Source organism: Sus scrofa, chromosome 13 (assembly GCF_000003025.6).
Source record: "Sus scrofa isolate TJ Tabasco breed Duroc chromosome 13, Sscrofa11.1, whole genome shotgun sequence".
Lineage (NCBI taxonomy): Eukaryota > Metazoa > Chordata > Mammalia > Artiodactyla > Suidae > Sus > Sus scrofa.
Genome location: NC_010455.5, coordinates 32,353,030 through 32,381,006, shown reverse-complemented (window position 1 = coordinate 32,381,006; position 27,977 = coordinate 32,353,030). Strand labels below are relative to the sequence as shown.

Here is a 27,977-nt window from a genome sequence, read left to right as displayed (position 1 = left end):
TGGATTGCTTGGGCTGAGAGTACAGACCATCCTCACCACAGTGTGTTCCTTGATGGTGGCAGGGGTCCTCTGGACTCTAGAAATCCATGTGGGTGGTGGGTCCTGTGCTGGGATTGTGCCAAGGAATAACCTCTATGCTACTGTTCTGACAAGTCCTATTGAACAAGGAGCCATTATCTTGACTTAGGCATAGACCTGGAACCCACCAAGGGCCATCCACCATAGGGAGAGACCTTGCCCATGGCCAAAGTGGGCTTCCCTGGGTTGGGGAATGGGTGCAGGGTGGCCATTACACAAAGATTCTGTCCTATCCTTTGTGTTGATTATTCCTTCCTGTGAACACCTTTGCTTTCCACGTAGGCCCCAAGGACTTCACTCTGAGTCTACTTCAGGTGGAACAGATCGGCTTTACATTATGGGACTCTGCATAAGGTTTCTTCTGGGGAGAGGGGGATACCACTACTAAAAACAGTTAATCATCAAAACTCCTAGGAATACTTGTTCCAGCCTGGATCAGCCCAGGTGAATTCACCAGGGATGCTGCTCTTACTTAGGATCCCAAAGATAACTTCTCTGATATGGGAATAAGAAAAAGATTTGTTAGCCACTTGTCTATGAAGGATCTGGGCCTCCAAAAGGCAGTACTGAGGCAAAACTGATTCTCCTGAGAGCTAGGAGCTAGTCAGGATACCGGCCCCACCACCTTTAAACTTAGGGATCATCAACCTTGTTTGTATAGAGCCAGGGCGAGCTGGGAGTGTCCTGACCCGTGTCCTTTCGAGGACCACTAAAGAGTCTGAGAGGGCTGAGAGGGCGGAGCATTCTTTTGGTCCGGGAAGTATGGTCTTCTATACGGTTGAGAACTGCCCAGAGCCCAAGGGACCCGCTCTCCATTCGTACCATCGTCCCACCCCCTTATGGCCTCTTCTAAACTCTCGCGAAGTGCAGAGATGGCTGCGCTGAGAGAACAGGGCTAAGGAGACCGTGCCCAGCTCCGGCTTGGGACCGTAACGTCTTGTCTTGCCCCAGAAAGGGGCTCGGCCGGCGGCGTAGCTGCTCCTGGTGCCCATCCAACGCTGTGTTCTGGTACTGGGCGATTCCCGGGAGCCGCGAGGGACTTACCGCTGAGCTTCAGGCCCGCGCTCGGCCCCAGGATTCTTTTCGGCCTGAGAGGCCGTTAAGCCCCGCCCCCGAGGGTTCGTCCAATCCGGGCCCAAACTTCATTTTGCGCCTTGTAGCCACTTCCGGTTCGCTTCCGGAAGTCGCGCTGTGGAGCCAAATTTGAAGCAAGCTGGGACGCTGAGGCACGGCCACGAAGCTGGACCCTTCGCGGTTTCCTTGGCTACCTGGGCCACTTGAGACCAGTCATGCCTATTCGTGCTCTGTGCACTATATGCTCCGACTTCTTCGATCACTCCCGCGACGTGGCAGCCATCCACTGCGGCCACACCTTCCACTTGCAGTGGTGAGTGACCGCTGTGTTGGATCTGGGCACTCCGCCCGATATCGCTACAAAACTGTGGGGTGTCGGGCCTCCCTGGTGCCCTGACTGGTGATGAGGACGGCATTAGTTGGAGTCCCACGAGAGTTTCCGACTTGGGCAGAGGCCAGGTCAAAACAGGCTTCCGGGAGGAGATGACAGATGACCTGAGGCCGGGGGAACGGGGTTGTAGTTTTTTTTTGTTTTTGTTTTGGGTGGCTCCCGCCCCATGTGGAGGTTCCCTGCTAGGGGTGGAATCCGAGCTGTGGCTGCCGGCCTACGCCGCAGCAACACTGGATCCGAGCCGCGTCTGCAACTGACACCACAGCTCTCGGTAACTGCAACGCTTGGTCTTTAAAACACCGAGCAAGGCCAGGGCTCAAACCCGCGTCCTCATGGATACTGGTCGGGTTCCTTAACCATTTAGCCATGATGGGAACTCCCCGCCGTTGGTTTAAGGACGACAGAGTAGGGGTTTCCTTGATCTATCTGCAACGGGATGTGATTTCAAAATTATTAGCTCGGGGCAGAGATGAGCTTTCACCACATCAGCAAGCCCTTTTGTTTCTCCGAGACTTGGTAGACTTCTGGCTACCCGATTTGTTGTGGTTTGCAAAGATTCTGTCCAGAGTCAGAAACCCCAGCAAATCCAAGTTAACATTATTACAGGGCAAGGAAGTGCTTGCTCATCAAGGCATTCTGCTGACCTGTAGGATCATTCTGTTGAACGCAGGGCTGGTGGCAAGATTCCCCTAGCAGCTGTGGACAGGCTAATTAAGAGCTCCTTTTTAAAATTGTGGTGAAATATGTGTAACATAGGAGTTCCCGTCGTGGCTCAGTGGTTAACGAATCTGACTAAGAACCATGAGGTTGCAGGTTTGATCCCTGGCCTTGGTCAGTGGGTTAAGGATCCTGCGTTGCTGTGAGCTATGGTGTAGGTTTCAGACGCGGCTTGGATCTCGTGTTGCTGTGGTGCTGGCGTAGGCTGGCGGCTACAGCTCCGATTTGACCTCTATCCTGGGAACCCCCACATGCCCTGGGAGTGGCCCAAGAAAAGGCAAAAAGACAAAAAAAAAAAAAAAGTCATTAAAAAAAATATGTGTAACATAAAAGCAACTATTCTTTTCCTTTTTTTCTATGCACTATTTTATTGTAGTAAAAATATATATAACATAACATTTACCATTTTACCCTTTTTTTAGTTGTACAGATTTTTTTTTTTTTTTTTTGTCTTTTTTTGCCATTTCTTGGGCCGCTCCCGCAGCATGTGGAGTTTCCCAGGCTAGGGGTCGAATCGGAGCTGTAGCCACCAGCCTACACCAGAGACACAGAAACGCCAGATCCAAGCCTTGTCTGCAACCTACACCATGGCTCATGGCAACACTGGATCCTTAACCCACTGAGCAAGGCCAGGGATCGAACCCGCAACCTCATGGTTCCTAGTCGGATTCGTTAACCACCGAGCCATGACGGGAATTCCCCAAAAGTTTATTTTTAAAAAAGTTCAATATGAAAATGTACATGACCTGATTTTTATGTTATAGTAAAACAGGTACTTTAGAAAGGAGACCTGTGGAAGCAATTGACTTCTCTGGTGAGCATAGCCATTGTTTATGCTTGGTTCAAGACTTCTAACATGATGATACTATTTCCTCATATTACCAACATTTCAGTGTTGTTCTGTTGCCCACTAGTTGCCTCTCCACACGTTCATCTATCACAGGATTCATAAAGGGGTCAAATTCCTTCATTATTCCTTGGACATATCTGCCACCATTTAATTTCAGTGATAACTTCTTCATAAATTTTAAAAAATTTATCAGGAGGGTATTTACTCAGTGACCTCAAAGATAACTTCCATTTTAACCATATTTAAGTGTATAATTCAGTGGCCTTTAGTCCCTTCACAATGTTATGTAACTGTCATTACTATCTGTTTCCAAAACTTTTCCATCATTCCACAGAGCAGTGTACCCACAAACAATAACTTTCCATTCCCCTTTCTCCACAGCCCCTGGAAACCTCTATTTTACTCTCTGTCTCTGAATTTTCCTATTCTATGTACCTCATATAAGTATTCTTTTGAGTTTGGCTTATTTCACTGAGCATAATGTTTTCAAGCTTCATCCATGTAGCATATTTCAGAATTCCATTCCTTTTTTTTTTTTTTTTTTTTTTTTTTTGTCTTTTTGCTATTTCTTTGGGCCGCTCTGGCGGCATATGGAAGTTCCCAGGCTAGGGGTCTAATCGGAGCTGTAGCCCCTGGCCTACGTCAGAGCCACAGCAACACAGGATCCAAGCCGAGTCTGCAACCTACACCACAGCTCAAGGTAACAACGGATCGTTAACCCACTGAGCAAGGGCAGGGCCGAACCCGCAACCTCATGGTTCCTAGTCGGATTCGTTAACCACTGCGGCACGACGGGAACTCCAGAATTACATTCCTTTTTGTGACTAAGTAATATTCATTGTATGAAAATACCACATTTTGTTTATCTCTTCATCTGTTAATGGATCTCTGTTTTTTTTAATGTTTTGGTTACTGTGAGTAATGTTGCTGTGAACATTAGTGTGCAAGTTTGAGTTCCTACTTTCATTTTTGGGGGTTATACCCAGAGGTGGAATAGCTGGATCGTATGGTAATTCTATATTTAATTTTTTGAGAATCTGCCTTACTGTTTTCCACATCAGCTACACCATTTTATATTCCCACCAGCATTGCACAAGGGGTTCCAATTTCTCCACATCCTTGCCAACTCTTGTTATTTTCTGGTGTTTTTTTTCCGGGGGGGGGGTGTGTTTTTTAAAAATAACTGTCCTAATGTGTGTCTTCTTTTTAATGTGTGTGTTTAACGCTATCAGTTTCCCTCTTAGCACTGCTTTTGCTATATTTCAGTTTGCGGGGGAGGGGGATATCTTTTTAAGGCCACACCCACCGCATATGGAGGTTCCCAGACTAGGGGTTGCATCAGAGCTGTAGCTGCCGGCCACAGCCACAGCAACTCAGGATCTGAGCTGCGTCTGTGACCACCACAGCTCATGTCAACGCTGAATCCTTAACCCACTGAGCAGTGCCAGGGATCAAACCTGCATCCTCATGGATACTAGTCAGATTCATTACTGCTGAGCCACAGTGGGAACTCCTTGGTATGTTGTTTTTATTTTCATGCATCTCACAGTATTTTCTAATTTCTCTTGTGATTTCTTCTTTGACTCATTACGTGTTTAAGAGTGTGTTTTTATTTTTTTATTTTTATTTTTTGTGGTCTTTTTAGGGCCACACCCATGGCATGTGGAGGTTCCCAGGCTAAGGGTCAAATCGGAGCTGTAGCCTCCAGCCTACACCACAGCCACAGCCACTCCAGATCCCAGCTGCATCTGCGACCTACACCACAGCTTACATCAAAGCCGGATCCTCAACCCACTGAGAGAGGCCAGGGATCAAACCCGAAACTTCATGGTTCCTAATCGGATTTGTTTCTGCTGCACCACTACAGGAACTCCAAGAGTGTGTTTTTAATTTCCACACATTTGTGAATTTTTCATTTTTCTTCTATTATTTATTTTTAGTTTGTCTTTTTTACCAGAAAAGATAATTTGTATGATTTCAGTCTTTTAAAATTTATTTTTTTAATTTTTATTTTTTATTTATATTATATTATATTTATTTATTTTGCTTTTTAGGGCCACACTTGTGACATATGGAGGGTCCCAGGCTAGGGGTCAAATCAGAGCTACAGCTGCTGGCCTACGCCACAGCCATAGCAAGGAGCCGTGTCTGCAACCTACAACACAGCTCATGGCAACACTGTATCCTTAACCCACTGAGTGAGGCCAGGGATCGAACCAGAAACTTCATTGTTCCTAGTCAGATTCATTTCTGCTGCACTATGACGGGAACGCCTTAAAATTTATTAAGATTTGTTTTGTGGGAAAAAAAAAAAAATGCCGCAGGTGCAGCCCTAAAAAGCAGGGGGGAAAAAAAAAAAGATTTGTTTTGTGGCCCAGCGTGTGGCTTATCCTAGAGAACATTCCATGTGCATTTGAGAAAAATGTGTGTTCTGCTTTTGTTGTATGGAGTATATATCTGTTAGAGCTAGTTGATTTAAAGTGTTGTTCAAGTTCTCTATTTCCATGTTGATCATCTGTCTCATTGTTCTATCCACTTTTTAAACTGTGAGGTATTGATATCTCCAACTTTTATTGTAGAACTATTTCTCCCTTCAATTCTGTACAACTTTCGTAAATATTTCACATATATTTTCATATATATCTCATGTACTTTGCATATATGATTATAATTGTTATTTCTTGTTGGATTGACTTTTATCAATGTGTAAAGTCCCTCTTTATCTTTTGTAAACTTTTTTTACTTAAAGTCTGTTTTGTCTGACAATAATATAGTTGCCTTGGTGGTCCCGCTGTGGCACACTGGGTAGAGAATCTGAGGCATAGGTTTGATCCCTGGCCCAGCATGGTGAATTTGCTGGATTCCAGTCCCTGGACAGTAACTTCCATATGCCTCTGGTGCAGCTTTCAAATATATGTATTTTATATATAGTTGCTGCAACTCTCTTTTTGTTACTATTTTTATTTTATTTATTTATTCATTCTGCTTGGGATTCATCACGTTTCTTTAACTTGTGGAATAATTTCTTTTTTTTTTTTTTTTTTTGTCTTTTTGTCTCTTTTTTGTTGTTGTTGTTGTTGTTGCTATTTCTTGGGCCGCTCCCACGGCATATGGAGGTTCCCAGGCTAGGGGTTGAATCGGAGCTGTAGCCACCGGCCTACGCCAGAGCCACAGCAACGCGGGATCCGAGCCGCGTCTCCAACCTACACCACAGCTCACGGCAACGCCGGATCGTTAACCCACTGAGCAAGGCCAGGGACCGAACCCGCAACCTCATGGTTCCTAGTCGGATTCGTTAACCACTGCGCCACGACGGGAACTCCTGGAATAATTTCTTTAATCATTTCTGGAAAAGTATCAGCTGTTACCTCTTCATGTATTGCCTCTACTCCATTATCGCTTCTTTTTAATTAGTTTCTTATATACAACAAATTACTGCTAACTAGTGGCTTAAAGCAATGAAGATTTATTATTTTATAATTCTGGAGGTCAGAAGTCTAAAATGGGTCTTAATTGGTTAAAATTACGATGGAAGTGAGTCTGTGCCTTCTTTGAGTCATGGCCTCTTTCTCCATCTTCAGAGTTAGCAACATTACATCTTCATATCTCACTTTTTGACTCTAACACTGCTGCCTTGCAGACTCTTGTGATTAAATGGGACATTCCTGATAATCTCCCCATCTACTTAACTTAATTACATCTGCAAAATTACCCTTGTCATATAAGGTAACATGTTCTTAGGTTTTAGATATTAGAATGTAGACTTCTATACTCATGTTGCAACAGAAGAAAGGGTGGGGGAAAAACTGTAAGTGTAATGTATACATGTAAGGATAACCTGACCCCCTTGCTGTACAGTGGGAAAAAAAAAAAAAAAAAAAAAAAGAATGTAGACTTCTTGAGGGGAGGGGTTATTCTACCTGACTTTTTCTGGAACTCCTAGTTATATGTATTCTAGACCTTCTTAGAGTATCTTCTATATTTCTTATCACCTCTTGTGTATTTTCCATCTTTCTAATTCTCAGTGTTTCCTGTGACCTATCTTTTCATTTTCTAATTCTTCAACTGTGTCTAAACTGCTATTAAACTCATCCATTGAATTATTAATTTTGGTCATATTTTTTCAGTTTTAGAATTTCTGTTTGGTTCTTATTAAATTCTGCTATGTCACCTTTTATTTTCTAATTCTCTACTGATATTTTCAATCTTAATTTTTATCTTACTCAGCGTAATGCATTTATTATGTTCTGGGTCTGCCAGTGCCAACATCTGAAGTCTTTGTGGCTATATTCTGGTTTGCACTTGTAGTGCTTTTTTCCCTTGTATAACTGTTTACTTAAAAAAAAAATCTTGGAGTTCCCATCGTGACGCAGTGGTTAACGAATCCGACTAGGAACCATGAGGTTGCAGGTTCGGTCCCTGCCCTTGCTCAGTGGGTTAACGATCCGGCGTTGCCGTGAGCTGTGGTGTAGGTTGGAGACGCGGCTCGGATCCCGCGTTGCTGTGGCTCTGGCGTAGGCCGGTGGCTGCAGCTCCGATTCAACCCCTAGCCTGGGAACCTCCATATGCCGCAGGAGCGGCCCAAAGAAATAGCAAAAAGACCAAAAAAAAAAAAAAAATCTTTTATTGAAATATATTACATAAAAGTACACATATAATAAGTGTGTGGCTAGCAGAATTTTTACAAACTGAACACACCCATGCAACCAGAGATCAGATCAAGAACCTAGACCTCAGCACTCCAAAAACCTCCTTCATGCTTCTGGGACCGGCTGGGACTTGGGACCTTCTACCAGAGTGCTTGCACTTGCACCTGGACAAACGTCTTCTTGAGCAACAGAATACAAAGAAACTATAAGGGACTAAAAATAACTACATGCACACAAGGTCAGGGCAAATTATGAATAGAAGATACAAAAATGCCAAAACCCAACTGCCACTTCTCAGGTACAGGGAGCAAAAGCAGTTTATTGTGCTGTGATCCCTGCACACAAGACCACCAAGGGGGTGGGCAGACCACCTAAGCCACCCCTTTTGCCCAGCATATGAATTTGCCCCTACCATTACCCCATAAAAGCAGTCAGCTCGCCCCCTCCCCACTTCTCTCTTGGTGTGAGCAAGGGCACCTATTGCTTGTTTTCACATCTTCACGCTGCAGCACACGTCCAAATAAAGCCTTTTCTAAGTTTCTCCTCTAGCCTCTTAATCAGTCTCTATTGATTAAAGAGTCCAAGAACCCAGATCACTTGTACAGTCTTCAAGTTACATCCACCAACACACCTCTCCCCCACACTTAAGGATAATCACTGTCTTTTAAAAATTTTTTTCTTTTTCTTTTTCGGCCACCCCATGGCATATGGAGTTCCCAGGCCAGGGATCAGATCTGAGCTGCAGTTAACAGCAGCCAAGCTGGATCCTTTAACCTACCTTGCTGGGAGGAGGATTGAACCTATGTCCTGGCACTGCAGAGGCGCCACCGATCCCCCCACAGCAGAAACTACAATAGCTGCTGTCTTGACTTTCAGCAACATAGATGGATTTTGCCTACTTTTTTCTTTATGTAGGTGGATTTATACACAATATACCTTTTTTTTTTTTTTTTTGTATCTGGCTTCTCTTCCTCCATGTTATATTTACATAATTCATCTGTAATTTTGTTCTTAAGTCATAGACTCATTTGTTCTCCTTGCTGTGTGTATTCCATTGTGCATGGTTAACTGTGGTTATGTGTTGACACAGTGTTTGAAAAATTACTTCTAGAAAAAAAAAATTAAGGCCTAGGATGATAGTATCATCTTCTTAAAAAGGACTCTGTTTATCTCTGGTCCCTGGGGATGGGAGTGTCTCCTGGTAGGAGACTAATTAAAGTTTAAGGCAGATAGATGGTACAGAGCTGGGCTGTGTTTTGCTTCTACTGCTACTTTTACCTCTAGTTTACCCTTACTTTGAAAGTGTAGCCCTTTGGAGTGCCAGCTTAAAGCAGGGTATTATAATCCACATCTCTGAGGGACCCTGGCTTTGACACCTGCCCCCCAGTCAAAGCCTAGAAGGTTGACAAAATTGCAGCTGAGGGGTAAGGAAGGCCAAGCCAACAGGGCCAACAAATGGCCAGGTGATCAGAGTGCTCGTATCACTTAGGCCTCGTGAACTATAGGTGCTACTATCCTCTGTAGGCAGACATTGGGTCGAGGAAGAGCAGGACAGACACTGCTGTGGTCAGGGTGGAAACCTAGCCTCTATGTCTTGCCAAACCAGGGCTCATCAGACTGTTTTTCTGCTTCTCATTCCAGCCTAATTCAGTGGTTCGAGACAGCACCAAGTCGGACCTGCCCACAGTGCCGAATCCAGGTGAGGGTGGCAAGGTGAAGACACCTCAGCTATAGACAGCTCCTTACCAGGGGGTAGGAATGAGGCAAGATTTCTGAAGCTAGGCAATGTCTTTGACCTATTTGGACCCTCATGGTTTGAGGCTGGTTGAGCCTCACTTGTGCTTTTGAGTGGCTTGGGAGGTCTGCTTATACCCTAGGGGAGCTGGGAGATGGAGTCATTGCCTGCTCCAGTCTTCCCCTGGGTAGATTTGGCCTCATCCCCTGCCTTTCCCCATTTCCTTAGTGGCCAGCACCTAGCATTGGGGTGTCTTTTGAGCTGTTAACACATGGGTCTGCCGTGACATGACTTCAGTAACCACCAAGCTCGTGGCATCAGCTTGGGCCACCCTTCAGGGTTGCAGAGGTCGTCTAACTCTAGGTGATATGCTGTGAAAGGTTAGGCCTGAGAATGGGCTTGGCTGCATGTTCATCACTGTCCTCCGTGCCCATGTCCCAGCTGTGCAGTCATACTATGTCTTGTTTTCCCATCCAGGTTGGCAAAAGAACCATTATCAATAAGCTCTTCTTTGACCTTGCCCAGGAGGAGGAGAGTGTCTTAGATGCAGAATTCCTAAAGGTACCAGAATTTATGTCATTCTACTGAACCCCAAGCCCTCTGAGAGTCTACTTTCTGCTCCTACCCAGAGGGTATCTAGAGTATAAAGGTAGAGTTCTGGAGGGGAGACTTGGTAAAGATTTCAAGGCAGAGGCAATGCGAGCAGAGGACAGATGATGATCCTACAATCATTGGAGAAATGCACTGTCAGGGAGGAAGAGAGCCATTTGACTGTGAGCCCTCCCCTTGGGATTTCAGAGCAATTCTGAACATAGTTCAGAGTGCCTCTCCTGAATTCCCTCACCTTGCAAAGGATCTACAGCCATCTTTCCCAGCCCACTTTGCTGCTTGGACAGTTCAAGTCAGATTAGAAAATTCTTCCAGTCCTCAGCCAGGGGAAATGTGAGGACCCACTGCTCACAAATCTGCCTGTGCCTCAAAACTTCCTGGGGAGCTTGGTATATATCCAGGTGCCTGAGTCTTTCCCAGACCAAGAATGGAGGGCAGAGCCCCTGAAATCATGATGTGCAGCCAGGATAGAAACCCACACTGCTGGGGAGGAGGGGTGGATTCCCTCCTACACTTCTGCTGCTTCCCCTCCAAGTCTAAAATTTAGCTTTCTTTTGCACAAAAGGATTGGATTGGCAGAGACCTCTCAGAAAAGTGGGGTTGGGGTTCATAAGTGAACCTGGACTCTGAGGGCTAATTTGCTGGGCATCTGTCAGATCAGGATTCATTTGGCCCTGGCCCCAGGGTGCCATGATGTCCTTGGAACCTTGCTGCTTCAAGAATATGGAGCTTTTGTGCTTAAAGCCAACATGTTCATCGTCATGGTAACTGCTCTCAGTTTTAAGCTGTGTCTTCCCTGTGATAAAGGCAACAAAGGCAGCTTCATTTCTTTCTGGCTTTCAAAGCCACATCTAGGAGACAAGGAGGCAAAATCTTAAGTAGTTTGAAGCTAGGGCTTAAAAGGCACCCTTCTTGGGTGTGGAAGGAGCTAGGGGACTGTGATAGCTTTGGGCTAGAAGCTGTTCTCAGGCAGCCTGTGTGTGTGATTCTCTACCCACCACTTGCACCCCCGATGTTTAGCCTGCACTGACCAGCTCAGCCACCAATGGCTCCTGCCCCAGAGTCCTGGGTGGAGAGTTTGACAGCAGAGGCTTAGCTACCCGTGGGGCTAGGCCTCAGTATTGGTCAGATGTGATATTCTGAGTCTTGTGTTAACCCGGGAAGGGTGATCTAGAGGAGGATTTTTCTGGATTGCATCCAGATACCACCATGGACCCTTGGCCAAACCTTTCAAGTCTGCCTTTTAAGCCCTTGCTTCAAACTACTTAAGATTTTGCCTCCTGCTTATAAAATAGGCACCTCTCTTGCCCACAGGAGTGTTGAGTGCATGGGACTCCTGAATGGGAGCTGGGCTCAGTTCTGCTCCAGCTTCTCGTAGTTCTGTGGCAGTGGCTTTGGAACATATGCATGGGCTTTGAGAGGCTCATTTGACCCTCACAACAGTCTGATTAGAGCCAAGCACATACAAGGTTTCATCTAGGTGTGCAAAGAGGTCCCGGCTCAACTACACTAACAGATTCTGAGGCTGGAAGATTCTGGTACACAGAGCCAGCTTAGAGCTTAGAGAGAGGTAGCCCATGAAGCAAGCGGGACCCAGGGTAGAGGAAAGGAGTGGTGGCCCAACATCTTTGGCCATCCCAGCTGTGTCCCCAGAGAGGGTAAAGGCCAGCACAGACCCAAGAAAGCAATGGAAGCCTCTGCTGTGAAACTGGTAACACAGGCCCAGGTCTTGTTGTCTTCTTTTTCGCGCTTGTTTTGCCTCTTTCCCTGTTCTGGGGTCTTGTACCTAAGATTATTTTCATCCATTTTACCTATTTTTTAAAAAGGCACACAGAAATAAAGCAGGGCTTCTCTCTCCATTGTTAACTTAGCTTGGCATTGAGGTGCAGCAGGGTCATGCTTCCATGGACCCACAGGCCTCACTGTCCCCTCTGGGGGCTCCCCACAAGACTTGTTGTGATACCTTCTGTGGCTTATTGTGGGTATTACCTTGCAGAATGAACTGGATAATACCAGAGCCCTGCTTTCCCAGAAAGGTGAGTTTCCAAGGGGCCCTGGGAAGCCCCTGACTGAAGTGCTGGAGGGAGAGACCCTGGGAGGAAAGCCTCCAACCACTGGCAGAGCCTGGGGCTCTCCCTGCTTTCTATGTCCAAGAGTCTTATCAGCTCTTGTGATCGGCCAGAAAGGAAAGTGACCAAAGCCGTCCACCTAGAGCAGGTGAGCCTCTTCTCTTTGAAGCTTCTTGCCTAGGACCCAGGCCTGGAGGGGGCGACATGATAGGACAGAGTATTTGTTGAATTAATTAGACCCGTGGAAGTAAGGAGCAGTGAAATCATTACTCAGGTAGTTCCAAGCTGCAGAAAGAGGGTCTCATCCCGGGAATGAAGAGACTCTGGTTGGGCTTCCCTGGTTTGGTGCCTGCCAAATAGACAAGTGGGCCACCCACCTTTCTGGCCTGAGACTTGTTCCTTACCTGCTCTGGGGTGCGGAGCTGTAGCCCAAGGGCCCAGGTTCTCATATAGATGGGTGGACAGGCCTCTCTTCTTCTCCATCCTCCACCTCTACTCTAGAGAAGGAAAAACGAGACAGCCAGATCATCATTGACACTTTGCGGGACACGCTGGAAGAGCGCAACGCCACTGTGGAATCCCTGCAGAAGGCCTTAGACAAGGCCGAAATGCTGTGCTCCACCCTCAAGGTGGGTCCCCAGGTCTTGTAGGCACCAGCTGGTGGGGCGAGACAGTCCTAGTCCTGGACATACCATTCTGGGCTTATCTTTTGGCTCTGCCTTGGTCAACGCAGCGGTTTTTACTGTTGTAAAATGGAGGCAAATCCCATCTTCCCCAGGGCTCCCATACTGTACCCATCCAGTCTGTATGAGAAGGGTCATACTGCCTGTGCTTATGGATTTTGTACTAGGTAGTTTGGAGAGGTGAGGCCCACCCACTGCTTCTTGGAGGGGCTGCTCAGCAAGACCTCAGTGAGTCTGGGCCGTGTTTCCAAAAGTGGTTTGTACTCCACTGATGAAGCCAGCCCACAGAACCTGCCATTAGCACTCTAGTCCTTGGCTGGGCTGCTCTCTGGAGCCAGATCAAACAGCAACCTTGGGAGGAGCAGGGGCCTTTGAAGTTGGCTGTGCAAAGCTGACCAGGCAGATCAAAAGCCTGCAGAGCAAGCGGCTGTAGACCCAGATGAATTTTGTATCAGCCTAGGTTGGTGAGCCTCTTGCTCTCCAAGGAACATGAGGTGATTGATCTGAATCCACACTTGATATTCTGGCCTTGTAGGAAGGAGCAGTCCTTGCTGGATGCCATTTGAAAGGGAAAGGGAGACATCCTTGTGAACAGGCAGGACCACAGGGTATTCATTGTTTCTGCTTGGTGGCTGGGCTAAATCACGTGGCCTGGCCTGTGAGAGGGAAGGAGCAAACCAGCACCTGGCTGCCGAGCATGAGTCCGCTGGCATTCCCAGGTCAGAGCTGGAGTGGCCAGGTGCTGAGGGCAGCCTAGGCAGCTGCCTCCAGCTCAGCTTTCCTATGCTGGCAACTGTCCATGGGTCTAGATGGTGGATAGCATAGCCTGGATTTGTGCTCCAGGCTTCTTCAGCTTCCTGCACAGCATGAACTATAAGGCCCAGGCCCTAGGACCCTGGCAGCCCAAACAGGCCTGTAGATGCTGGGAATGAGCTGTGCCTATCTCAAGAGGAAACAAGCAAGGAGGTGAGGAAACAGCTGGCGTAGGCTCTCTTAGCAGAAAAAGCACAAGCTAGAGTGAGACCCAGGAGCCTTACCTCCTGGGGGTTGGAGCACAAGCTTGTCAGCATTTTCAAAGGTAGAGTTCTCCCATCACTTTAGCCTTGGTCCCTGGAAGCCTTCAAGTCACAGATGTATAGGGGTGCATTTACTCTCCAGAAGCAGATGAAGTACTTGGAGCAGCAGCAGGATGAGACCAAACAAGCACGGGAGGAAGCCCGCCGACTCCGGAGCAAGATGAAGACTATGGAGCGGTGAGCTTAGGGCTAGGGCCATCCTATGTCCTTGCACCTATGGCCCCCGGGGCTCAGCTCTCAGGACTACAACATGGTTGGCTCACCTCTGTTGCTCAACTTTCCACAGGTCGAGGGGGGCCCAGCCTTCTTGCTCAGCCCCTATGGGCTCCTCTGCTTCCCACCGGGGCTCTTGCCATACTCCTCCCTATCCCCGTTGCCTGTGGCCTGTCGACCTGACAGGGCTTTTGTTCCAAGAATCTCTCTCTAGGGATCCCTGACCTTGAGGCTCTCTGTCAGCACCTCTTCTTCCCCAGCAGCATCCCTGCAGCTGTGCTTAGCTCTGCTGTAGGGCCTTTCTTTAAGCATCCCTGCCTGCTAAAGCATCCTAGCAGCCCAAGCTGTCACCATAGCAACTGCAGCAAAGGAAGGCAGAGCTGCACCGGGTATCTACCCATCAGCCTCCAGACTTTAAATGCCGTGGGCTGGTTGTTTTTCAGGATTGAGCTCCTACTCCAGAGCCAGCGGCCTGAGGTGGAGGAAATGATCCGAGAAATGGGTGTGGGACAATCAGCAGTGGAGCAGCTGGCTGTGTACTGCGTGTCCCTCAAGAAGTATGTACCCTGGTTCCTCTGTCCAAGCCCAGGAGCTAAGCCATGGCACCCAAGCCATGCCTCTCTGTCTGTTGCCCATCTGCTATGAAGCAGAGCAGGTGGAATTAAGGGGCAGGCTTTGGAGCCATGCTGCCTCAGTTTGAACCCTCACCCACCTCTTACCGTGTGGCTAGGAACCAGTTTCTTAACCTCTCTGATCCTCAGCTTCCTGAATGGAGATAATAATAACTTGCCTCACAGGATGATTAAGAGAATTGAGTGTGAATTTTAAGTGTTGTTGTTATTATTATTATTATTTTGCTTTCTAGGGACGAACCTGTGGCATATGGAAGTTCCCAGGCTAACGGTCGAATTGGAGCTGCAGCTGCAGGCCTACACCACAGCCACAGCAACACCAGATCCAGTCTGCATCTGTGACCTATACCACAGCTCACGGTAAGGCCAGGGATTGAGCCCTCATCCTCATGGATTCTAGTCAGGTTCGTAACCCACTGAGCCACAGCAGGAACTCCTGTTAGTGTTATTTCTAAAGAAGCTGGCACAGCTGTCTGAGCTATAAGCCCCATCTCAATATCTAGAATCTGTTTTCCATCAGCACTATTACTCACCCTGCCTGGCTTGCATCAGAAACAGCTCAGGTGCCCCTACCAGTGGTGTGAGGTTTGGGAAAAGGGGCCACTTGGCTGACAGTCATGGAGGATCCCAGAGGCCTGGTGTGGAGGCCAGGCGGTGTAGGGGGTCTCTTAGTGGGGCTAGGGCTTCCTGCACACCCTCTCAAATCACCAGTGCCTGAAGGTGGGCAGAGAACAGAGACTCACCAGCTCTCCTTGCATTAGGTGCAGGACCTCCGCAACACCACCTGGTCCCCATTGGGCTCAGGTGTCAAGAGTAGGAATGAGAAGGCTGAGGGGTTGGGCTGGGCTTTGTTTGGTTGGTGCTATGGCTTAGTCTGACCAGCAGGCATCCGACGCTGACATCTGCTGACATCTCTTTCTATGGCCCTTTAATAGAGAGTACGAGAATCTAAAAGAGGCACGGAAGGCCTCAGGGGAGCTAACTGACAAACTGAAGAAGGACTTGTTTTCTTCTAGGAGCAAGGTAACTTAGTGGGGAGCAGAGGGTGAGGGGAGAGGTGGCGGTCCTTTTGTCATGCTCATTTGCGTCTCCTAAGCAAGGCCATGGGGCCTGATGGTGCAGCTAGCTCCAAGGGCCTGTTGGATGACTCACAGAGACTGATTTCTGGTCTTTCCTGAGCATTGACTCTGGCTGTGTCGCTTGCCCACTTAGGGTGGCAGATCAGGCAGGTATCCACCAACACTTGCACACTTATGTTCCCCTCTACTCTTCTCTGTCCCTGGGTACCTCTCAGCTGGCCGTAGTGCATAAGTCCCAAATGTGACAGCTTCAATGTCCAGTTTTAGTTTTTTAGTTTTTTTTTTGTCTTTTCTAGGGCCGCTCCCGCGGCATATGGAGGTTCCCAGGCTAGGGGTCTAAACGGAGCTGTAGCTTCTCCCCCTACGCCAGAGCCACAGCAACATGGGATCCGAGCTGCATCTGCAACCTACACCACAGCTCACGGCAACGCTGGATCGTCAACCCACTGAGCAATGGCAGAGACCGAACCCACAACCTCATGGTTCCTAGTCGGATTCGTTAACCACTGCGCCACGATGGGAACTCCTTTTTTTTTTTTTTTTTTTTTTTTCAATGTCTAGTTTTTATTCTAGGCCCAGAGTAGGAAGCTTCTTGAAACTTATTCAGTCAGCACAGCTACTTTTTTGGGTTTTTTGTGGGTTTTTTTTTTTGGTCTTTTTGCCTTTTCAAGGGCCGCTCCCACGGCATATGGAGGTTCCCAGGCTAGGGGTCTAATCGGAGCTGTAGCCACCGGCCTATGCCAGAGCCACAGCAATGCCAGATCCAAGCCACGTCTGTGACCTATACCACAGCTCACGGCAACACTGGATCCTTAACCCACTGAGCAAGGCCAGGGACAGAACCTGCAACCTCATGGTTCCTAGTCGGATTCGTTAACCGCTGCACCACGATGGGAACTCCAGCACAGCTACTTTTATTTCTGGGCGTGGCGCATCCATGGGCATGTGTGTAGGAAGCAGCCCTTGCTCCTGGGCACTCCAGATGGACATTACCGGACTAAGGCCCAGCCCCGTAGGTCTAGGGGCCTCTCCCTCTGTGTCCCTAGACTCTTCAGGGCACATGGCCTCCCCTTGGTTCGTCCTTTACTCCTTACCCTATTTATTTATTTGTTTGTTTATTTTTGGCTACACACACAGCATGTGGGAGGTCCTGCGCCAGGGATCAAACCTGAGCCACAGCTACAGCAACACCAGATTCTTAACCCACTGCACCATAAGGGAACTTCCTCCTTTACAGTTTCTTTTCTCTCTCTCTCTCTCTCTTTTTTTTTTTTTTTTCTTTTTAGGGCCACATCCTTGGCATATGGAAGTTCCCAGGCTAGGGGTCGAATTAGAGTTACAGCTGCTGGCCTATGCCACAGCCATGGTAACATGGGATCCTTAGACCACTGAGCAAGGCCAGGGATCGAACCTGCAACCTCATGGATACTAGTCAGGTTCGTTACCACTGAGCCACAGCAGGAACTCCCCTCCTTACATTTTCTTGTAGTTGCAGACAGTCTACTCTGAACTGGACCAGGCGAAATTGGAGCTGAAGTCAGCCCAGAAGGACTTACAGAGCGCTGACAAAGAAATCTTGGTGAGGGACATCTCTGGCCAGATGGGAATGAGGGGTGGCTTATGTGCCCTCCAAGAATAGGACTGGGCCAAATCTTCCTGCAAACCTTGAACCAGTCATTGGAGGTGCCTCTGGGCTCCCTGCATCCTCCTGGGTCAGAGTGGGTCAGGATATGTACCTTGGCCCTTGGTCTGGAGCCTGAGCCTACTTATCAGAGCCTGGTCTTCCTCACAATCTGTCTTGTACCTACATCCTTGAGTTACTAGAGGTTCCTAGGTTAGATGGTTCAGGCCTCCTAAATCTGATATTTGGTTTGGGGCCTTATTCTGTCCCCCGTGGGCTTGCCCTTCATGAATGTTGCTCATGTCTCTGGCAGTTGCTCTGGGCTTGATGCCTCAGCCTCTCTTTCACATTCCTCTGTTTCCTTCCCCAAGAGCCTGAAAAAAAAACTGATGATGCTGCAGGAAACCCTGAACCTGCCACCAGTGGACAGTGAGACTGTCAATCGCCTGGTTTTAGAAAGGTTTGTTAACTCTCTGGGTGGGGCAGGGGCCACAGGCTGGAGGAACTCCCTAGTAAGTATCCTCCCTCCTCCTGGCTTTGTGGGGGTGGGGGACCATGTGGGCCTGAAGGCTGTGGACCTCCTGCTCTGGGAGACAGACAAGATTTAGCTTGAAAGCAGCTTTGAAGTGCATTTTGGGCTCTGATAAGGAGAGGCCAGGGGAGGCCAGAAGGGACCTCGGGATGAGAAAGGGCAGAAGCACAGACTTAGAGCATCCTGTGTTTTGTTTGTTTTTAATTTTAATGGAATATAGTTGACTTATAGCATTGTGTTAGTTTCAGGTGCATAACAAAGTGAATCAGCTATATATATGCATATATCCATTCCTTTCAGATTCTTTTCCCATATTGGTTATTACATAGTGTTGAGTAGATTTCCCTGTGCTATACAGCAGATTTTATTATTTATTTATGTTATATGTAGTAATGTGTATGCATTAATCCCAGCCTCCTAATTTATCCCTTCCTCCCACTGTTTCCCCTTTGGTGACCATAAGTTTGATTTTGAATTTTTTTTTTGTTTGTTTTGTTTTTTTTTTTTTTTGGTCTTTTAGGGCTGCACCCTCAGCATATGGAAGTTCCCAGGCTAGGGGTCAAATCAGAGCTTCAGCTGCTGGCCATTACCACAGCTACAGCAACATCAGATCTGAGCTGCATCTGCAAACTATATCACAGCTCACGGCAATGCTAGATCCTTAACCCACTAAGCAAGGCCAGGGATCGAATCTTCGTCCTCATAGATACTACTCAGGTTCATTACTGCCGAGCCACACCAGGAACTCCTGGTTTTGAAATTATTATTATTTTTTTTCAGGGCCACATTTTCGGCATATAGAGGTTCCCAGGCTAGGGGTCAAATCAGCACTGTAGCCTCCAGCCTACACCACAGCCACAGCAAAACAGGATCCGAGCTACATCTGCAACCTACACCACAGCTCACGGCAATGCTGGATCCTAAACTCACTGAGCAAGGCCAGGGATCGAACTGGCAACCTCATGGTTCTTAGTCAGATTTGTTTCTGCTAAGCCACAATGGGAACTGCTGGTTTTGAAATTTTTGAGTCTGTTTCTGTTTTGTAAATAAATTCTCTTTTATCATTTTTTTTTATTAGATTCCACATGCTAGTGATATCATATGATATTTGTCTTTCTCTGACTTACTTCACTTAGTAGGGTAGTTTCTAGGTCCATCCATGTTGCTGCAAATGGCATTATTTTGTTCTTTTTTGTGGCTGAGTAATATTTCATTGTATATATGTACTACATCTTCTTTATCCATTCCTCTGTCGATGGACATTTAGGTTGCTTCTATGTCTTTGCTATTGTAAATAGTGCTGCAGTGAGCATTGTGGTGCATGTATCTTTTCTAATTGTGATTTTCTCTAGATATATGCTCAGGAGTGGGATTGCTGGATCATATGATAGTTCTATATTTAGTTTTTTAAGGAATCTTCTATACTGTTCTCCATAGTAGTTGCACCAATTTACAATCCCACCAATGGTATAGAAGAGCTCTCTTGGAGTTCCCGTCGTGGCGCAGTGGTTAACGAATCCGACTAGGAACCATGAGGTTGCGGGTTCGATCCCTGCCCTTGCTCAGTGGGTTAACAATCCAGCGTTGCCATGAGCTGTGGTGTAGCTTGCAGACGCGGCTCGGATCCCGAGTTGCTGTGGCTCTGGCGTAGGCCGGTGGCTACAGCTCCGATTCAACCCCTAGCCTGGGAACCGCCATATGCCGCGGGAGCGGCCCAAGAAATAGCTAAAAAGACAAAAAAAAAAAAAAAAAAGAGCTCTCTTTTCTCCACACCACCTCCAGCATTTATTGTTTGTGAACTCACTGTAGTTTTCATTTGTATTTCTTTAATAATTAGTAGTGTTTGAGCATCCTGTTTATGGAATGGCTCAACTAATGCATCTGTTTGTCCCAGATTCTGAATTAGGAAAGCATCCACAAAAATAACTCCCAAACAGTTTCCTTTGTGGCTCAGTGGTTAACAAACCCAACTAGCATCCATGAAGACATGGGTTCGATCCCTGACCTTGCTCAGTGGGTTAAGGATATGGCTTTGTTGTGAGCTGTGGTGTAGGTCGCAGGCGCGACCCAGATCCCACATTGCTGTGGCCCTGGCGTAGGCCTGCGGCTACAGCTCCTATTGGACCTCTAGCCTAGTAACCTCCATATGCCTGGGTCCATCCTTAAAAAAAGGACAAAAATAACTCTTCTGGTCCCAGGAATGTGTACATTAAAGCTGCCAGCAGAGGGAGCCAAGAGGCAGAGAGATGGATGTCCCTGCCAGTGTGGCCACCCATTCTTCCTCTTGAGTGTTTCACAGCAGCTGAAAGGCTGGGAGCATCCTCAGGCCTATCTCCTGCCCAGCTGCCCCACTGATGATCCAGACAGAAAACACACACCCAGTGACCAAGCCTCTTTTATTTGAGCCACTTTTTTTTACCACCACACCTGTGGCACATGAAATTTCCCCTGCTAGGGGTCGAATTGGAGCTGCAGCTATAGGCCTATGCCACAGCCACCGCAACACTGGATGGGGCTGCATCTTCATCCTGTGCCACAGCTTGCAGCAATGCTGAAGAATTCTTTTTTTTTTTTTTTTGTCTTTTTGCTATTTCTTTGGGCCGCTCCCACGGCATATGGAGGTTCCCAGGCTAGGGGTCTAATCGGAGCTGTAGCTACTGGCCTACGCCAGAGCCACAGCAACGTGGGATCCGAGCCGCGTCTGCAACGTACACCACAGCTCACGGCAACGCTGGATCATTAACCCACTGAGCAAGGGCAGGGACCGAGCCCGCAACCTCATGGTTCCTAGTCGGATTCGTTAACCACTGCGCCACGACGGGAACTCCTGAAGAATTCTTAACCCATTGAGTGAAACCAGGTGTAAAACCTGCATCCTCACAAAGACTACATTGGTCCTTAACTGGCTGAGCCGCTATGAGAACTCCTATTTGAGCCACTTTTCTTTTTTTTTTTTTTTTGTTTTTTGTTTTTTTGTCTTTTTGTCATTTCTCGGGCCGCTCCCACGGCATATGGAGGTTCCCAGGCTAGGGGTGGAATCGGAGCTGTAGCCACTGGCCTACACCAGAGCCACAGCAACACAGGATCCGAGCCGCATCTGCAAGCTACACCACAGCTCACGGCAACGCCAGATCCTTAACCCACTGAGCAAGGGCAGGGACCGAACCCGCAACCTCTTGGTTCCTAGTCGGATTCGTTAACCACTGCGCCACGACAGGAACTCCTTGAGCCACTTTTCAATGTTAGGAAATCATTGTGCTCCCTCTACCCCACATCCAGTCAGTTGCTAGAACCTTCTTATCTAACTTCTGTGGTGCCTTCCTGACCCTTTCCCTTGCTACCACCTCCTTGTGAGGCTCGTGACCCATCTCCCCACTCCTCCTGTCTGCCCAGTATACCGGCCCCTGGGCATCATGCCACTCCTTTGCCAAACATCTCTCAGGAACCTTTGTGCTGTGCTTAAGGCACTCATGGAGCTGGCCGCACTGGGCCACAGTGGATCTTCAGGCTTCAGCCAGATTACACTGTCAACTCCAATAGAACACACCTTGCCTTCTTGCTCCTCTACCTTTCTGTGCTTCTGCTCTTCACACCGAAGGGTCAGCTGCCCTGCAGAGCCTTCCCTAGTCTCCTCAGCAGAAATAAGCTTACTGTCCTCTGTGCATATAGTGCTTTTTATTCAAATGCTGTCAGGTGCCAGGGCCACAGAGATGCTCTAGAGTCTGGCTGGAGTCCGGTCCCCCCAACATGTACACACCTGGGTGTGAGTAGACCGGGAGCCACCTCCTAATCTGAATCCCTCAGCACCATCTATGTGCACACTCCTTTCTCCACACCGTAGTACCTGGTCAGCCTCTGCAGGGGGGAATGAATGCATACAAGCCAGTTTCCTCTCATTTTTATACCTTTAATTCCTCCATCTTTCTCTTTCATTTCTTATCTCAGTTTTGCCACTCTCTTTATGGAGCCAGAGCTGCCTGCCCACCCCAGTTTAGGTTGGACAGAGAAAGGGCTATGGGGGTGTGATGGCCACATGATCCTGAGGTCCAGCCTGTGGCTGATTTTGAAAAACTCAGCTCTGTATCTGGTCCCTCCTCCCTACTCTATCCTCAGAACCCATTGGCCCAGCTGCCTTAGAAGCCCCAGGTAACATGGGCGCTCTATCAGGTAGAGTACCCACCCTCAGGAAGTGACCATTTCTTCTTCTTCTTTTTTTTTTTTTTCTTTTTGCTTTTGAGGGCCAAATTCATGGCATATGAAAGTTCTCAGGTTAGGAGTCGAATTGGAGCTACATCTGCTGACCTACACCATAGCCACAGCCGCAGCCGCAGCTGCAGCCACACCAGATCCGAGCCACATCTGCGACCTACACCACAGCTCATGGCATTGCCAGATCCTTAATCCTACCCATGCGGCCAGGGATCAAACCTATGTCCTCATGGATATTAGTCGAGTTCGTTACCGCTGAAACACAATAGGAACTCCAGGGAATGACCCTTTCATGTGGACAAACATTTAGAGCCCAGCTGCCTCCAAGCAGGAAGCAAAAATCCTTTTTCTAGGCTATCACTCAAGGCTGCTATCTGCAAGCTCCCTATGGTGCTCCTTCCACTTTGCATTCCGTGGACCTTGGTGTTTCCATGCACTTGTTCTCTGAGTTTGGCATCTGCAGTGAGGGAAGCACACAGGCTGCCTCTTGGTGCCAAGGGACTTTGCGTTTCTGCTTTTGCTTACTTTCTTTGCCACTCCAGGCTGCTCTGAGGCCTAGACTCCTATAATAGGTCTTTATCAAGTGCCTGCTGCATACTAGGGCCTCTCTGTCCTCTTGGAGCTTGTGTTCCAGTGGGATAGACAAGCTAAAGGGTTAGACGGCCAAGCCCTAAGCCCGCTAGCCACACAGCACATCATGGGTCTGGTCTGTAGCTCTCAGGAGGGGGTGAGACCATTTCATCTAAGTAAGCCTCATGCCAGGGCCTGCAGCCCAGCTTGGTACAGGGAAGACTTCTCTGGTCTCCCATTTCAAGCCAGGAGAATACAACATGTACCAAGCCTACATCTGTACAAAGCTGGGCTGGACTTCCCATCAAGCTACATGTAGGATGACTTCATTTCCTTTTCCTCCAGTATTTTTCTGGGCATAAAAATTATGGTAGCAGGGAGTTTCCTTGTGCTACAGGAGATTAAGGATCTGGCATTGTCACTGCAGCAGCTAGGGTTATTGCTGTGGACCGGTTCCATCCCTGGCCCAGGAACTTCCGCATGCTACAGGTGCAGCTTAAAAAAAAAAAAAAAAAAAGTTCAAGTAGCAGGTCTGTGCTTTTTGTATTAGTCCTTCTTTTAACTAGGCGGATTCTGTTCTAAATTCGGGGTCCTCTCTTAGGACCCTAAGGTCTCGAAAATAGTCGTGAAATCCTCAGTAGCAGCTTTGCCATCAACTTCCTTGTGCTCCAATGTCAAGACAGCAGGTCCACTCAAAAACACTGCCTCTACCCTTCCCATGGCAGCTGACAGTTTGCTGTGTGGGTCTAAATATCTTAGGCTTTCCTGGTATATTGCAATATATAGGCACATTCAACCAACATTCAGATCCAAAGGAAGAACAGTCTGGGCAAAGAGAACAGCAAGGGCAATGACCCTGAGGTTGGGCTGATCTAGGTGTGCTTGGGGGAATAGAGCCAGAGGCAGGTGGGCCAAACTTCTGCAGGGCTTCACAGGCCAGCCTGGAGCAGAGATTTTATCCTAAGAGCAATGGAAGCTGTTGGAATACTTGAGGAAGATCACTCTGGTGGGACTCGTACATGCCTCTGATTTTCATCTCCTCACTCACTGACAGTTTCTTGAACTTGCACTCCAGCCCAGGGGGTACCAGGTCACAGCTTGATGAGTGCCCTCTTTGACCTCTGCTCCACTACAGATGAAGAGCCCATGAGACATTCAGAACATTATGGAGGTCATTTGGGAGTCTGATTTTAGAAGTTTCTTGATAATTTGGTGTCATTCTATAACTAAAATATGGCTCCCTAAAATGCCTTGAAAATATACACAAGTTGATTCACAGAGATCCATGTTATTCTTCCCGCCACTTGTGTGTATGAAGCACACAGGCCATGTTCACTCAGGCACCCCCTGCAGTGGATAAGCAAGAAAGTTCCAGTTTTCCAAGTTGACGACACTGTAGGGAGCACCCAAGGTTCCAGAGGAGATGTGAGATGGCAAGGTAGTTACCCTGGGACTTGCACAACTCTCTCCTGGGTCGGAGCCACTGTTTCATGTATCTTTTGTCTTACTCTCTTTTGATTTACTTCCTTGCTTTGCTAAAGTTCATCTTAAAATAACTCCTAAGGAAGGCAACTGGGCCGTGTGTCAGAATACCTCACCACTGCTTTTAGCTTAGATTTCCGGGTGTGGTCCAGATGAAGATTAGTCTCTCTTAGAAACCTGAAGACCCTGCTCGACAGTTGTCTAAAATCCAGTATTACCACTGGGAAATTGATGCTCATGTGAGTCTCAGCTCTTTGGAGGTGAACCTCTTGTTCCTCTTGGGACAGTTTTAGGCTGCTTCCTTTGCCTTTGGGCTTCTGAGATTTCCTATGATGTGTCTGAATGAGTCTTTTCTTTCATCTTGCTGGACTCTTGTTAGATCTTTTTAATGTAAATATGTGAGTCTTCCTTCAACTCTAGGAACTTTTTTTCTTTTTTTTCTTCTCTCTGATCAGGTCTTTATTCAAAATTAGCTGCCCTAAACGGGAACTTTCTTATGTTATACTTTTGAGAATCTGCTGCACCCTGATTTCTCTGGCTTCTTTTTGTGGACCACCTGTAGGTCTAAAGTCTGACCTAGGTTTGTCCTTGTGTTTTTGTTTTTGTGCTCTACATTGTCAGAAATTTTCTTAAATTTTAGTTGGAATTCAATTTTTATGATTTTTTACTTTATCAATTTTCTTCTTTGGCCTCTCTGTAACATATGGAGTTCCTGGGCCAGGGACCAGATCCTAGCCACAGCTGTGACCTAAGCCACAGCTGCAGCAATGCCAGATCCCTAACTCACTGTGCCAGGCTGGGGATTGAACCTGCAAACCAGTGCTCCCAAGATGCCGCTGATCCTATTGTGCCACAGCAGGAACTTCTCATATTTCTTATTGCGATAAAATATATATAATATGGTGTTCACTGTTTTAACTATTTTTAAATGTATAGTTCTGTGGCATTAAGCACATTCTCATTGCTATGCAATCACCACCATTCATATAGAGAACTTTTTTTTTCTTTTTACGGCCATACCTGTGGCATGTGGAAGTTCTCAGGCTAGGGAGAATCAGAGCCGAAGCTGCAGGCCTATGCTACAGCCATGGGAACACCACATCTGAGCCACATCTGCAGCCTATGCCACAGCTTGCAACAACGCCAGATCCTTAACCCATGAGCGAGGCCAGGGATCGAACTTGCCTCCTCATGGACACTAAGTCAGGTTCTTAACCTGCTGAGCCACAACAGGAACTCCAATCTAAAGAACTTTTTCAGAGTTCTCGTCATGGCTCAGTGGTTAACGAATCCGACTAGGAACCGTGAGGTTGTGGGTTCAATCCCTGGCCTCCCTCAGTGGGTTAAGGATCCGGTGTTGCTGTGAGCTGTGGTGTAGGTCGCAGACGCAGCTTGGATCCCACGTTGCTGTGGCTGTGGCATAGGCTGGCGGCTACAGCTCTGATTAGACCCCTAGCCTGGGACCATCCACATGCCGTGGGAGTGGCCCTAGAAAAGACAAAAAAAAAAAAGAGCTTTTTCATCTTTCCCACCTGAAACTCCCTACCCATTAAACATTAACTCCGTGCCCGTCCCCACCGCTGTCAATCTCCATTCTCCTTTATGTCTCTATCAATTTGACTACTCTAGGAACTTTATGTAGGTGGAATCAAATAATATTTGTCCTTTTGCGACTGGTTTTTTTCACTCAGCTTACTAACTTCAAGGTTTATCCATGCCGTAGATATGTTAGAACTTCCTTCCTTTTTTATTTATTTATTTATTTATTTTTGTCTTTTTGCCATTTCTAGGACCACTCCCGCAGCATATGGAGATTCCCAGGCTAGGGGTCTAATCAGAGCTGTAACCACCGGCCTATGCCAGAGCCACAGCAACTCGGGATCCAAGCCGCGTCTGCAACCTACACCACAGCTCAGGGCAACGCTGGATCCTTAACCCACTGATCAAGGCCAGGGATCGAACCTGCAATCTCATAGTTCCTAGTCGGATTCGTTAACCACTGCACCACGACGGGAACTCCAACTTCCTTCCTTTTTTAAGCCTGAATCCGCAATCGCATTATTTTGGTGGAGGGCTATGCCTGAGCCATGCAGAACTTCCCAGGCTAGGGATCAAACCCACACCACAGCAGTGACAACGCTGGATCCTTAACCCTCTGAGCCACCAGGGAACTCACAGCAATCACCTTTTAAATTTGCATACATTGGAGTTCCCTGGTGGCTCAGTGGATTAAGGATATGGCATCACTGCTGTGGCTCGGATTGCTGCTGTGGCACAGGTTTGATCCCTGGCCTGGGAACTTCTATGTGCCATGGGTACAGCCTAAATAAATAAATAAATTTGCAAGCATTCTTTCTTGCTCTCTGAGTTGCATCCTGGCAAAATACGCTATCCCTTATTTTATGGTCTAGCAATTTTTTTTCCTGTCAGGGTCAGTGTTTGTACGTCATGGTCTTTCTTTCGGACTTCCCTCCCATGCCAGGAGGCCCATGCCTGCCTGTGACCCTCTGAAGTGGAGTAACAGAAAGGCTGCCTGGGAACCCAACCTATACGGTCAGTATTTAGGGGAGTGTGCTGAGTCTTATCTAAACTTAGAATGGAGAGAGATTTTCTGCCAGGTTCTGTACTGGCTACCCTAAGATCCCTTGGATGGTTTTCTGGTGACTTTAGGAAAGGGTCTTCTCATTCTTAGCTCTAGGTAGCAAACTCACTGTCTAGTGCTCTTCTAGGCAGATGGCAGGTATAGGAAGGGGTGGAGCGAAGCTTGCTCCTTCCATCAATATCTACATTTTTAGAATTGTTTAATGTGTCTGTTTAATGTCTCCAGTCCTCCCCTGCTTTCATAGCCTTCTCCTGGTGGGGTCTAGCTATTGTGTAAGTCACCTATCCCCTGGCCATGCTCTCTCTCAGATTTTTGTAGAAATCCATGGGTACTGATGATGGCTGCATATTCCCTTTGTTGCAGTAGGATTATCCTTCACTCCTGTCATTTTAGAGGGCCTCAAGAGGTAACTATCACGCCCAGCTACAGAGCAGGTATTTGGAAGACTTCTCTCATGGACCTCAAGAGCCCTTGACCTCCAACTGAAGGGATTTGGGGAGGCTTTTGCCTATGTCTGCCAGGTGCCACGAGTTCCTGTAGGACACCCTGACTGACTCCTATGTCACACAGGTGATGGGTCTGCCCAGGGCCTTATTTCAATTTTGGAGAGGAGGGATTTGAGTATCTTGCCCCAATTCCTGAGGCCTCCAGCATGAAACCTGGTATGTTGGCGATGGGTGAGTTCCTAAAGGTGGTGGTATCACCTAAGGAGGACCTCAAGTCAGGCCCTCAACCAATGAGGGGGTGGCTGCTGGGCCTCAGATTCTTCACCTCAGACAGACAGAAGGTGGGAAGGAAAGAAAGACTGTCGGCAGGAAGAAAAACAACGTTCAGGTTCATAAAAGAAGGATTTACTAGGAGCTGTCTGAGGGAGCAAGGAATGTGTTCATATGAACCAGATGGTGTTGGGGAGTGAGGAAGACACTCAGAACTTCCTGAGTCTAGAGTTTAGTGTTGTGGATGGTCAGGAGGTTCGAGTGAAAAACCCTGGCTGGGCAGGTGCCATGAGTACCACTGGGAAAGGTCCAAGGGGATGGCAGCTGGAAGCCCTGCTGCGAGCCACTTGGAGGGCAAAATGGCTCCCCCAGCCAGACCCCGCCGGCCTC

The 27,977-nt window shown here is 47.6% G+C and overlaps 1 protein-coding gene and 1 long non-coding RNA gene across 6 annotated transcripts in view; one reads left to right on the top strand and one right to left on the bottom strand.

Annotated features, from left to right (window-relative positions):
* Positions 19-27,977, top strand: part of TRAIP (TRAF interacting protein) — a 48,653-nt gene continuing 20,694 nt past the window's right edge. For 4 of the 5 annotated variants that reach the window (XR_002337523.1, XR_002337524.1, XR_002337522.1 and 1 more), the window contains exons 1-10: positions 19-1,465; positions 9,401-9,458; positions 9,972-10,055; positions 12,100-12,139; positions 12,674-12,801; positions 14,014-14,108; positions 14,588-14,701; positions 15,712-15,799; positions 17,345-17,434; positions 17,848-17,936. Coding sequence is in view for 2 of the 5 variants with exons in the window: in XM_013981709.2 (XP_013837163.1) it covers positions 1,368-1,465; positions 9,401-9,458; positions 9,972-10,055; positions 12,100-12,139; positions 12,674-12,801; positions 14,014-14,108; positions 14,588-14,701; positions 15,712-15,799; positions 17,345-17,434; positions 17,848-17,936 (884 nt within the window). In the remaining 3 variants the exon portion in view is untranslated. The remainder of the gene's footprint in view (positions 1,466-9,400; positions 9,459-9,971; positions 10,056-12,099; positions 12,140-12,673; positions 12,802-14,013; positions 14,109-14,587; positions 14,702-15,711; positions 15,800-17,344; positions 17,435-17,847; positions 17,937-27,977) is intronic. The other variant, XM_021068793.1, reaches the window with a different exon arrangement.
* The window catches only part of LOC106505605, a 30,238-nt gene continuing 11,726 nt past the window's right edge, over positions 9,466-27,977 (bottom strand). The window contains exons 4-5 of the long non-coding RNA XR_001300181.2: positions 12,577-12,669; positions 9,466-10,954 (exon numbers count right to left, since the gene is read on the bottom strand). This is a non-coding gene — a long non-coding RNA (uncharacterized LOC106505605). The remainder of the gene's footprint in view (positions 10,955-12,576; positions 12,670-27,977) is intronic.